We start from the raw sequence: 13528 nt of genomic DNA, 5'->3' as shown, positions 1-13528 counted from the left end.
ACAGCTTATAAGGGCTGACTTCGCGTTAGAATCATAACATAAAACAGGGAACATAAATCACCTTGTTTATTTTTAAACTGAGGTGAACAGAGCGAAGACTTTACAGTGGAAAGAAAACTGCATTGTATTGCTCCATAAACTGCATTTATAGTACGGATGCGCGCATATGCAGATATCATAGCAAATAGCAGTAAATACACACACCTTGCTCCCTTGTGAAGTTCACGCGCACTGTGAGACCGTGGATTGAAGACTGCACTAACACGCAGAGTAAAGACGGGGGCGGAGCTAAGAGGGCTCAGCTTAAGGGGGTTGCGTTTGCGGCACAGTCCTTGGCTAGGGCCCTTAAAAGTTCATGGGCCCTTAGAATCGTCCTAACTTTTCCCCCCTTTACGGCGCCCCTGAGTATTAGTCCAAATTCGATGGTTAACACAGCACAGAATTAAGTTTTCAACTTACAATCTACAATGATTTTTCACATTGACAGTACAAATCTTATTGTGAAGTGTCTTAAAATGACCATTTATATTGCTGTACAATACCTTTTGATGTGCATATCGTCCGCGGGAAGACGCGCTGATTACAGTCTACACACTAATGTTGTCATCAATATAATTGCATACAACAAATTGATCCTCTCTCGTTTTGTTCCAAACTCTTCTTGGGTCCTTTGGTTGGCCCATATGCTTACGGGAGCTGTCTTTGCTAACACAATCAGCGGCAGATGGTAAAGAGTAATCCATAGTCCATTAGCAAGCGCGTAGCCCGACAGGCGCTAACGCATAGTTCCGCGTTTGTCACGACACTGGCTGCGTCTGAAATCTCAAGGCAGTGACTTCTTGCCTCGCTGCCTCATGAGGCAATGACTTCTGAGGCCTGAAGGCAGCTCAGTGAAAGGCTTTCGGACACACTTCAAAGGCAACGTGTTTGAAATATAAACAGAGAGCGCCTTTGTGATAACTAATCACATATTTGAAAACTACAATACTAATTTCTCGCTAGAAATGCAATTAAAATGTGTAAAATGTGAATATATTTCTTTATTTACACTAAATTTGTGCTCCAGTCCCTTCCTTGGCTGCCATTTTATTTTGTCGAACTCGCCCACTGTTGTCATGTGGTTTTTACGTCAGTAAAGGCGGTAACAAAGGGTCACATGGATATTAACGTCATTGACAGGAGACTGCACTGCCCCGTGTCAATGTTTTGAATGGCAATTTTTTAACGATTTACAAGTAGTTGAAAACATTACAGATATCGATAGTAATCAGCTGGACAAAATATATAACACTGGCCTAGTGGTTTTTGGACATTTTACTGCAAATATCGTACAAATTGCACCTTTAAAATCCAGCAGCAAGACTTTGAAATCTAACGAATTGGGGGGTCAATGCAATGATATCAGTACAGGGCTAATATTTTCTCGTGTATGCACACCAGTAAGGAGCCTCGTGCGGCAGCATTTTTACCATTTGAAGACGGTTAAGAGATGCTTGGTTAATATCTAAATAAAGGGAATTACAATTATCGAGTCTTAATGAAATAAAAGCATGGGTAGCCTTTTCAAAGTCCATTAAAAAATGGTTTTACTCTTGAACCTAGGATCTCTTGAAGCAAACCCCGCCCCACAATAACTATAACGTTAACAAAATGAATTATTGTACACACACTAATGGCTGATAACAATAATGTTATGATTGGTAGACGATCTGCTGTTGCTTCACGTTTAAAATGACAAACATCTTGCTCCAAAATCTAAATGCTAATGCTGGATCCTCGCTCTGAAGGCGCTCTTGACGCTGACATGCAAAACATTTTGCCAACTTGTTCCTAATGAAAAAGTATTATATCACCCCCAGGGTTTAAAATTCAAATGTAGGTAAACATCAGCTGTGGCAGATAACGTTGTCCAATCACTAGCCAATTTGGCAGGTTACCCTTTTTTTAATTATGTTTAATCGTTAATTTCTTGGTAAAGCTGATGTAAGTCAAATCTAACACAAATACTCAAATCGTGAGTCATCATGGTATACTAAATACAGCATTATTGAGGAGCATCTGTGCATCTCTGGCTTACTTAAACACACCCATCACTGCACAACACATAATGGCACCATAGACTCAAACATAATAATGTGGCGATACTTAGCTGGGGTTACTAACCCCTGCGTAAAAAGGAAACAAAGGAGACCAACAGAAGAAGAGCAGAAGTTTTAATACCAAGTGGCAAACTGGGCGTGAATGGCTTGTCTATCCGCGTGTCTCAATCAGTTCCCCAGCTCCCTAGTTTGTGAATCAGTATAGCATGTTCATGGCAGGACTTTAGAGTGCAACCTAATTTCTCAATGGTGCAGCAAAAAAATCTTTGGTTGCACCAGAGAACAGTTCGAGAGAAAAAAGTCTCTGTGACCCTGAAAGTCTCCCTGTGGTTCAACAACAGACACACATAAGGCAGGCCGCCACGGCAAGAAACATTCCCACCATGCCTGCGGTTGTGGCGAGAAGGGTTATTGCAAACGAAATCACGCTGGATAAGCCCTGTTTTATCCTAATCCTAAACATAAAATTTTATGGGATTTAGGCTGTAGCCGTATCCCATCTATCCATGGCCGCTGTTTTCATCCTAATCCTATCCCCCAATTTAATCCTAAACTTTTGATTATGTCTTTGGAGAAAAAACAACAAAATAAATAAGCATACACAAAATATGTTTTACTTAAATAATTTTCTTATTTAAGGCCATTATTTTATTGTTACATTCTAATCAAACTGAATCATCATGTATTGTCTGCTTTCATGCTAATTTCAGGGTTGCCACGGGTCCTTGAAATCATTGAAAGTTTGTGAATTGGGGGGGGATTCAGGGCCGTGGGAAGTTTATGAAAAAATATATACATAGATTCAGGTCATTGATTCAATTCATTAATTCGAAACTTTTTACACACACATGCTAAACTATTCATTTTAAATGCTTATATCTTCTGTATGTGAATGTTGATTCATACCAAAATGCTTTTTTGAAAATTTGTGTTTGACACATGAAAACGTCTCTAGCTAGGTATGTTACTGTTGTTCCCTGAGAAGGGAACGAGGTGCTGCGTCTCCCTTGTCATACTTCCTGCGTCCCTGTAACGCCGTCTTTGGCAATATTTCACATAGAGATATACTTCATGGCTCCCACGTCACCCTGTCTTTGTCGTTAAGCCATTGGTTGAATTTGACATACACATTCAGACGCACTTACCCTAGGAGGCGTACCCAAAGTGTCACCACAGTGACACAGCGCAAGTTCCCTCGAAAGGGAACTGTAACAATGTATCTTAAAAGGTAACACGATGTAACCTTGCTCTCACTTGAAATGTGTCCCCACATTTAGTCCTTGAATTTGAGGATATGAGACCTGGAAAGTCCTTGAAAGGTCCTTGAATTTGAAGTTAACTTAGGTGTGGGAACCCTGCAATTCTCTAACCATGTCATTTAATTTTCTTATTTTTATAGCAAATTTCAGCTGATCAATAGTAAATGTAAACTCACAATCTGTTGTTTGCTTTGTAATCGCTAACAGAATCTGTTTTGCGCTCTGTTTAGATTTATTAAACCACCAAATGAATCATCTGAACTGTGGGAAAAAAGAAAGAGATTATTTATACTGGATTTGTGTTTGCAAGCTGCTGTCTGTCAGAAAGAGACCATAGAGACAACTGTAAAGATGCTGCTGTCATCTGTCAAATATGAGAAATGTGATTTTCTACTGGATCTGTGTTCACATGTGAAGGACTATGAGAGTCAAACAGGCAGCAGTGTCCTACCAAGATTACAGTCAATTTATCAGTCATCTCCTGGAGTCTGGATCATAAACCTCTCAGAGAGAAAGACCTCCATTCTTCTAGAAGTGCTGAAACTCCAAACAGAGAAGAAACCAGTAGAGCTGATAGACTGCACAGATGATGAAAGTGAAGTGAGAGGATTCATTCAGTGTCTGCCATACATCTCACAACTGAGGTAAGATTAAAGCTATTTACACTGCAACAAACTCAGTTGTTCCCCTTTGTCTGTGTGTCACCCCAATTCCAAACCAAATTAATAATAATTATAATTAATATTATATTTTTAAGTAATACATTCGTGTTAATGATGGTTGGCTGGAGAATAAAGCACCTTATATTCAGGTGTGCAGAATTATTGGGCACATTTGCTTTTACATTTAAAATTGGCCAAAAAAAAATTTAACACACACACTGGAAATTCATTGTTAGATGTCCATAAGAAAGATGCCATGCATGGAAATTGCAAAATTGAGCTGTGACCATTATATAAGAAATTCTGATTCCGGCAGCAAGATCATAGGATGAAAGGAAAATATATATACAAAAATGAATGTTAGTTATTAAAATGACTGTGGTTTGGAATTGGTAAAAGATGTTCAGAAAAAAGTGATCAAAATATTCTGCACACACTGTAGTGGGACTCGTGGCTCTGCTGCAAGACTGTGACTTCATTGTAACATTTATCAGATCTCAGTGTTGTCATAAGGTGTTCAAAATGGTTAGTTTACACATTGTGCACACTCACTGGCTAAAAAAATTATCCGATTTTTAAAACCTGCAAAGTCTTTTACAGCGCTTACATTTTTGTAATGTCACGTGTCAGCTCTTATTTTTCTACTTAATCATTATATGGAATTGGTAGTCAAGATTGCACAAAGATTTGTGATCCTATGTGGTGGGCAGGTCTGAGCCAAAATGCCAGGGCCAATTTTTTTGTCCCAGTCCAGCCAGGTAAACTATACCAGAGTCTTGGTATAGCCACAGCAGTCTCCTCTTGACAGTCTAGCCCGAGGTGCATTTAACTGTCTCTGGTTGGAGGATCTAAGAAACCTTACAGGATTATGTACAGATAGTAAATAAGAAATATATACCGGAGCCGACCCATTCAGAGCTTTAAAAAACAGCAACAAGACTTTAAAATTTTTCGAATTGGGGGTCAATGCAAAGATATCAGTACAGGGCTAATATTTTCTTGTGTATGCACACCAGTAAGGAGCCTCGCGGCAGCATTTTGTACCATTTTAAGACGGTTAAGAGATGCTTGGTTAATACCTAAATAAAGGGAATTACAATTATCGAGTCTTAATGAAATAAAAGCATGGGTAGGCTTTTCAAAGTCCATAAAAAAATGTTTTACTCTTGAATCTAGGCCTTCTTGAAGCAAACCCCGCCCCACAATAACTATAACATTAACAAAATGTATTATTGTACACACACTAATGGCTGATAACTAGGGCTGGGTATTGGCAAGGGCCTCCCGATACGATACGTATCACGATACATGAGTCATGATACAATGTATCACGATACAATACAATACGTTGCATGCTGCGATACATTTCATTACTTTTTCTTTATTTTTATCAAAAATGTAAAAAAAAATAGAGCTGAAATTTTTTAATTTTCTGCCATTTTCTCACTCACTCTAACTTCTGAGACATTGGCCGAATGGCCGTATATGGCAGACAACTGGACAGTGACAATTACAGCAGCGGTGAAGGAGGTCATTTGATGGTTTTTAAAATATCAATATAAGAGATCGAAATATCAATACACTATCGATACAGCTAAATATCACGATAGTTAGCTGTATCAATATTTTTGCACAGCCCTACCGATAACGATAATGTTATGTTTTGTACATGATCTGCTGTTGCTTCACGTTTTTATTACAAAACATCTTGCACCAAAATCTAAATGCTAATGCTGGATGCTCTCTCTGAAGGCGCTCTTGTCGCTGGCAGGCAAAACATATTTTGCCAACTTGTTCATAATGAAAAAGTATTATATCACTCAGGATTTAAATTTACACCCGACAACCTTCCAAATGCAGGTAAAAATCAGCTGTGGCGGATAACGTTGTCAAATCACTAGCCAATTTGGCAGGTTACCTTTTTATAAATTATGTTCAATCATTCATTTCTTGGTAAAGCTCATGTAAGCCAAATCTGCAGTTTTAACACAAATACTCAAATCGTGAGTCATCATGGTATACTAAATACAGCATTATTGAGAAGCATCTGCACATCTCTTACTTAAACACACCCGTCACTACACAACACATAATGACGGGCTAGACTCAAACATAATAATGTGGCGATACTTAGCTGGGGTTACTAACCCCTGCGTAAAAAGGAAACAAAGGAGACCAACAGAAGAAGAGCAGAAGTTTTAATACCAAGTGGCAAACTGGGTGTGAATGGCTTGTCTATCCACGTGTCTCAATCAGTTCCCCAGCTTCCTAGGTTGTAAATCAGTATAGCGTGTTCAGGGCAGGGCTCTATAGTGCAACCTAATTTCTCAATGGTTCAACAAAAAAAATCTGAGGTTGCATCGGTGCGACCAACCGTTCGAGGGAATAAAGTCTCTGCGACTCTGAAAGTCTCCCTGTGGTTCAACAACAAAGACACATTAGGCAGACCGCCACGCCAAGAAACATTTCCACCATGTCTGCGGTTGTGGCGATAAGGGATATTGCAAACAAAATCTTGCCCGATAAGCACTGTTTTATCCTAATCCTACACCCAAACCTAACCCTAAACACAATTTTATGGGATTTAGGCTGTAACTAAACAGACAACTTATTTTTTTGTAGACAACAAAATAAACAAGCATACATGATATATGTTTCACTTAAATAATTATCAGAAGAAAAGTTCACATATTTAATGCATTTATATTCATCATGTATTGTCTACTTTCATGCTAATTCTCTAACCATGTCATTTAATATTTTCTTATTTTTGTAGAAAATTTCAGCTGATCAACAGTAAATTTAAACTCACAATCTGTTGTTTGCTTTGTAATCAATAACAGAATCTTGTTTGCTCTCTGTTTAGATTTATTAAACTACCAAACGATTCACCTGAACTGTGGGAAAAGAGAAAGAGATTATTTATACTGGATTTGTATCTCCAAGCTGCTGTCTGTCAGAAAGAGACCATAGAGACAACTGTGAAGATGCTGCTGTCATCTGTCAATTATGAGAAATGTGATTTTCTGCTGGATCTGTACTCACATGTGAAGGACTATGAGAGTCAAACAGCCAGCAGTGTCCTACCAGCATTACAGTCAATTTATCAGTCATCTCCTGAAGTCTGGATCATAAACCTCTCAGAGAGAAAGACCTCCATCCTCCTAGAAGTGCTGAAACTCCAAACAGAGAAGAAACCAGTAGAGCTGATAGACTGGACAGAGGATGAGAGTGAAGTGAGAGGATTCATTCAGTGTCTGCCATACATCTCACAACTGAGGTGAGAGATTTGTGTCAATTAAATGATCAGTGATTGTTTACCAAAGTATGAACAATAAGAGACACCAAAACTGAATTTCAACACATCACTGGAACAGACTTAAATAAAATCCTGTTGTGTCAGTAATGCTGTGAGTGAAGCTGTCTGTGTAAAGCTAGGTACACACCAAAAGATTTTTAAATCTTATCAGATTTTCAAAATGTAAGAGACCACAAACACGATGAAAAAAATGTCTGATTTCACACGTTTGTTTCTAAATTGTGTAGACTGCCATATGTGGTCATGCCAGCACACCGCGCAGCATCAGATTAACTTCACAAACAACGCGAGCCTCAGCTGAAAACACAGGAAATCTGGTGAAGATCTTGTGATGTTTCTCTCGTCCACTCCAAATGTGATGTCACAGTAAACAAACATGGCAAATAACAAGGCATAAAGTAATGTCATTAATACAATGGACTTCTTTTTTACATCTCTGATGTCCATCTCACTTTGGACTGTGCGTGCTGAGCCATGTAGTTGTTATGGTTTTTTCTTTCATCTGCTCGCTTGTCGATTGGGTATTGTTTGATGTGACAATCTACAGCGTGTGTGTGCGTTTGTCCTCAGGGCTTCCCCCACACAACAAGATTTTTGCTTGTAAATATTCAACATGTTAAGTATTTACAATCAGAGCTGCCCCGACGTGCCTCCAAGCTGATTTAGATGCTCTTAATGCACCGCGCACCACAGGAAAATCTGTTAAGATAATTGGTGCAACCACAAAAACGATCTAGACCAGGGATGGGCAACTTCGGTCCTAGAGGGCCGTTGTCCTGCAGAGATTAGCTCCAACTTGCCTCAGCACACCTGCCTAAAAGTTTCTAGTATGCCTAGTAAGACCTTAATTGGCTGCTTCAGGTGTGTTTAATTATGGTTGGAGCTAAACTCTGCAGGACACCGGCCCTCCAGGACCGAAGTTGTCCATCCCTGATCTAGACTCTACCTAGGATTGTCGTAAGGGGGAAAATCGGCACAAATTCAGCCTGAATATCTTGTGGTGTGTACCCAGCTGTACACAACACAACAGCACTTAACTTTAAATGGAACTTTATTTTTACTTTCATTATAGGGCTGCACTATAGATCGCATGCGATAGTCATGCACATGTCGTCAGTAAAGCCGGTTCCTTAATTTGTAGTAAATTGCCATCACCTGCTTTCAGATGGAGCGGCATTTCCCTGCTGAAAAAAACAGCATAGATCAGCATAATTCCCGTGCTGGTTTAGCTGGTGGTCAGCAGCATATCAGCACCAAAACACAACATATGCTGGTGTTGCTGGTATGCTGTTTTTTTTCAGCAGGGTTACTACACAAAGCCATAGTTCACTGACAATCGGAGCATTTTCGCACTAATTATCGGGGATGTATCTGCTGCGATGTATACGATATGGCCCAGATTGTCAGTGGACTATGGCTTTGTTTAGTAAATGCTGCATCATCTGAAAGCAGGTGATGGCGATTTACTACTAATCAAGGAACCGGCTTTACTGACAAGATGCGCATGACTATCGCATGTGATCTATCGTGCAGCCCTATTTCATAATAATAAGAACACAAACACAGTGAAACTGACTGACATCAGCTGATTCGGGTCAGTTAAAAGTCATTTTACATGAAAAATGCAAGATTATTTGTTACATAAATCTTTGTGCAAAAATTACTAATGGACCTGAAAGAAAGCAGCTGAACAGTAAACAAGAAAAAATGTGATATATTTTTTATAGATTTAGGATTATATTTACAACACAACACTGCACAAACCTCCAGTAGAAGTGAAATATGAACTGTTATTGCCTGAATCATTGATTATGATTTGGGACTTGGTCTTTTTGGATTTTTAAGTCTCTCCAGTAGTCAAATATTTTAACAATTCAATTTAATTGATTTAAATAGTAAGTCTTTGGCAGCATCTCGTGTTATCCTGCACTGGACATTTAAAGTAAAAATCATTTGTGTTTTCTCCACAGATTTACTGAGGTTTTCTCTAAGAAGAAAGAGTCTGTTAAGTTTCTGGTGAATCTGTTCACCACGACATCAGAGTTTGAAACAAATACAGAAGAAAAATACACTGAACTATTAACATCTGTGTGCAACTACACAACTTTCCCATGTGATGAGAGAACCTCTGTTCAGTCAAATTTTTTACTGGATCTGTACTCCCATCTAAAGGACTATGAGAGTCAAACAGGCAGGAGTGTCCTACCAGCATTACAGTCAATTTATCAGTCATCTCCTGCAGTCTGGACCATAAACCTCTCAGAGAGAAAGACCTCCATCCTCCTAGAAGTGCTGAAACTCCAAACAGAGAAGAAACCAGTAAAGCTGATAGACTGGACAGATGATGAGAGTGAAGTGAGAGGATTTATACAGTGTCTGCCATACATCTCACAACTGAGGTAAGATTAAAGCTATTTGCACTGTAACAAACTCATTTGTTTGTCTTGTGACATCCCTGTTGGCGTTTGTAGTTATTGTTTTTACCAACTGAACATATGTGTGTTTGTTGAGTTGTAATATTTGAGCAGTGTTATGTGATTTCCCACCAAATAGAGCTATAAAACATGATTATTTAAAGTGTTTGTAGTAACCTAAAGCAGTCAGTTAGCTGTTAGAATGAATAAACAGTTAAATGTTAAGTTGAGGTAAAAATAAGGTACAACCATGCATTGTTTTGCAGCTTGCCATCAAAACACAAAGTCAAGAACAAAGACTGCTCATTCTCAAGTATTTAAAGATGTTTTACAAGCCCCTGCTGTTTCCCTGGCTGTATTATCAGAAGTTATAAATATCAAATTAAACAGATAACCATGGTTAAAACAAATATAATGGGGGGGGCAAGATGGCGGCGTGAACAGTTGAAAGTTACAAGCTCTCGGTAACGAAACTTTGTAAGGTGTTAAGGAATATAAAATTAATAGCCCAATTTAGATTGTTCCACATTTTGTGCACATTTGTGACGTTAGCCATGCCTAGAGTCGCCCAAAATAGATCACGTGAGGTGAGAAGAGGAGATACTTCACTTATCGCTAATGGTGACCATGAATATGAAAAAAAACAGACAAATAATCTGGAACTGGAGTCGGAAGAAGAATTTCCTGACTGCTCTACCTGTAAAGCCGAGTAAGCCTCCAATAGCGAAAAAACCTACAATCTCCGGAGTCCAAGCTGCAAATATCTCTAAACCTGACGAGATTGTGGCTACGCTTGATAAACCAATAAACACCAGGAGCGTTGTGCTCGAATCTATGATAAAAGAGTTGAAAAGCAAAATGACTTATGTTGAAAAACGGGTGGAGAGAAGTGAGCAATCAACCAAGATTTGCATGACTCGTGTGTGGAATCTGGAAAGTTACGGTAGACGCTGGAATCTAAGGCTCCACGGATTACAAGAAACGGCAAAGGAAAATGTGCGAGAAGAAGTCATACTTGTGTGCCAAAAAGTGTTACCACATTAGGCGACAATACCAAATGCTATTGATGTTGCACACCGAACGGCATTCAAACATTCCAACGAATCAAGACCTCGAGCAATCATCATTGCCTTCATTGCCAGACGACTTAGAGATGCTCTGTGGAAAGCTGCTAAGAGTAACGAGTTCCTCAAAAATCAGGGCTTGCAGTTTAAGAAAGATCTCACAAAGAAGGACAGAGATAGACAAAAGCTATGGCCTTTGATTAAGAAAGCTCGTGAAGAAGGTAAACCGGCATACTTTGTTGGGCATCGTGCTTTTATCGAAGGGGCAGAAATTTCTGAAGGATAAGACCTGATTAAAATTGCTGATTTTGAAGATGGTCATCATCGGGGGTTTTCCATCCTGAAACTTTGAAACACGCTTACTTAAATGGATCCTGATATGTTGTTACAAAGGTAATAACTGTATCCACACTATATTTAAAGACGTGCTATTAAGCCAACGTTCAAAAGGGCTTTAACATATGTTGGAAATATGTTTATACTAAGTTTACGGCATTCTAAATGCTGCTAGTTCTATACTAAGACAATCTTTATGTTGTGTTAATCATATTATATTCCCTTTATATACTGCATTATTTAAGTACCGATCTTGATTGCAATTTGTTCATAACCTTTTTTAAATTCAATTGGAAGCGCTATATGTCTAAGGTATCTTTTGTTTCTTTTAATGTTAGGGGGTTAAGGAAAAATATTAAAAGGGTTATGTTTTTGTTTGCTAAACCGTTTATGTCAGAATTTTGTTTTTTACAAGAGGCTCACTCTATTAAAGAGGATCTAAATTTTTGGAGTTCACAATGGGGTAATTCAATATGGTTTTCGCATGGATCTGAACGATCAGCTGGAGTGGTTACTTTAAAGAATAGATTTAATGGGGATATATTACAAACAAAGTGTGATTAAAATCATTTCTGTCATTTCATATGCCAATTAATTAAACATGAAAATATCTTTATTATTTGCAGTATATATGGGTACAATAACAATTTGGGAAACTCAAATCTTTTTGAAACTATAGAAAGTATATTTCAGAAAATGGCTAAAATTTCCAAGTTCCACACTGTTGGTAGGAGGGGATTTTAACATTGTCTTAGATGGAGTTTTGGATAAATGGCCTCCAGGTCGACCTAATATAAATAATTATAACCTAAAGTCCTTTATTGAAAATTTTAATCTCATAGACATCTGGAGAGACAAATTCCCATTTCAAAAGTAATTTACCTGGAGTAATAAAACAGGTTCTAGCCAATCTAGAATATACTTCTGGCTATTGTCAGAAAATTTTAATAGAGACTAGAAGTGAATATAGTATCAACGCCACTTACAGATCATAAAGCTATATGCAACAATATCAAACTATCTAATTCAAACTGCGCTGTTAAAGGAATAGTCTACTCATTTTCAATATTAAAATATGTTATTACCTTAACTAAGAATTGTTGATACATCCCTCTATCATCTGTGTGCGTGCACGTAAGCGCTGGAGCGCGCTGCGACGCTTCGATAGCATTTAGCTTAGCCCCATTCATTCAATGGTACCAATCAGAGATAAAGTTAGAAGTGACCAAACACATCAACGTTTTTCCTATTTAAGACGAGTAGTTATACGAGCAAGTTTGGTGGTACAAAATAAAACGTAGGGCTTTTCTAAGCGGATTTAAAAGAGGAACTATATTGTATGCCGTAATAGCACTTATGGGAGTACTTCGTCTGTAAAAGACCATACAGGTGAAGTGAAAAAGGATTAAATGAGCAGTAGCCATAATGCTGCGGTGGCGGATTAAAAACATTTGAATATCATTTTTTCCCATTCTAATTATTATTGCAGATCGAATATTTGACCATTCGTGCACATCCCTAATTTTAAAAGCAATCATGTTAAATGTCTGTTATTCTGGATGTTAATCTGAACGAATGTTTAGTCGGAGCTTGTAAAAACAGTACACAAATGCCCAGAGAAAATCCGCGGGTTTGGACACAAACATTACGGTCGTGGGCGGGAGTGGAACTCACAGGTAGCGGAGGTCCTGGTCAGAAATTCGGCGGACGCGGGTTTGAGAGAAATCTAGTCCACACCGCAGATATGTTACTTCAGACAAGCACGTGCAGGTCGCGGTTTCTGTTTGCGTAATCATATTATTTCTGCCGTATTTTTTTGGTGATAAGTCTTTTTCGTCATCACCATCCCAGTGATGGTAATAACGGCGTTAGAAATAAACGGCATTACTAATGGCGTTGTTTTTTCAGTAACGAGTAATCAAATAAATTACTGTTTCCCCCCGTTATAACGCCATTACCAGTGTTGGGGGTAACGAGTTACAAAGTAACGGATTACAGTAACTATATTACTTTTTTGGGTAACGAAGTAAAGTAACGCATTACACTAATAATATTGGTAACTACACTACTTTACTAGACTATAGGAACGCGCTTTCCTGCGTTACCCAAGCAGTGATTGCCTGGGTGTAAAGTTCTGTCTAAGTAGTGCGTGCATGCGTGTGCCTGTACATGTGCCGTTGCCATAGTGATTGATTTTGATGTAGCTGCTGGTGCAAAGAGGAGCGGGAAATGAAGACGGAAGGTTTCGGCCACTGTGGCTATATTCACATTACTTTCAGCTTATTGCTCGAAAGGACAAAAATATTCGTGTGAAATGCACACTATGCCACACACACACACACACACACACACACACACACACACACACACACATT

The 13528-nt window shown here is 38.6% G+C and overlaps 1 protein-coding gene across 1 annotated transcript in view; it reads left to right on the top strand.

Annotated features, from left to right (window-relative positions):
- LOC141361704 (uncharacterized) overlaps positions 1-11103 on the top strand; it is a 32197-nt gene extending 21094 nt beyond the window's left edge. Inside the window, exons 4-7 of the mRNA XM_073863385.1 lie at positions 3589-4002; positions 6887-7300; positions 9310-9694; positions 10798-11103. Of these exons, the coding sequence (XP_073719486.1) occupies positions 3589-4002; positions 6887-7300; positions 9310-9694; positions 10798-11103 (1519 nt within the window). The remainder of the gene's footprint in view (positions 1-3588; positions 4003-6886; positions 7301-9309; positions 9695-10797) is intronic.
- Positions 11104-13528: the final 2425 nt, after the last annotated feature.

Source organism: Misgurnus anguillicaudatus, chromosome 24 (genome assembly GCF_027580225.2).
Source record: "Misgurnus anguillicaudatus chromosome 24, ASM2758022v2, whole genome shotgun sequence".
Taxonomy (NCBI): domain Eukaryota; kingdom Metazoa; phylum Chordata; class Actinopteri; order Cypriniformes; family Cobitidae; genus Misgurnus; species Misgurnus anguillicaudatus.
The sequence above is the reverse complement of the archived record's forward strand: the minus strand, read 5'-3'. Positions and strand labels throughout refer to the sequence as shown.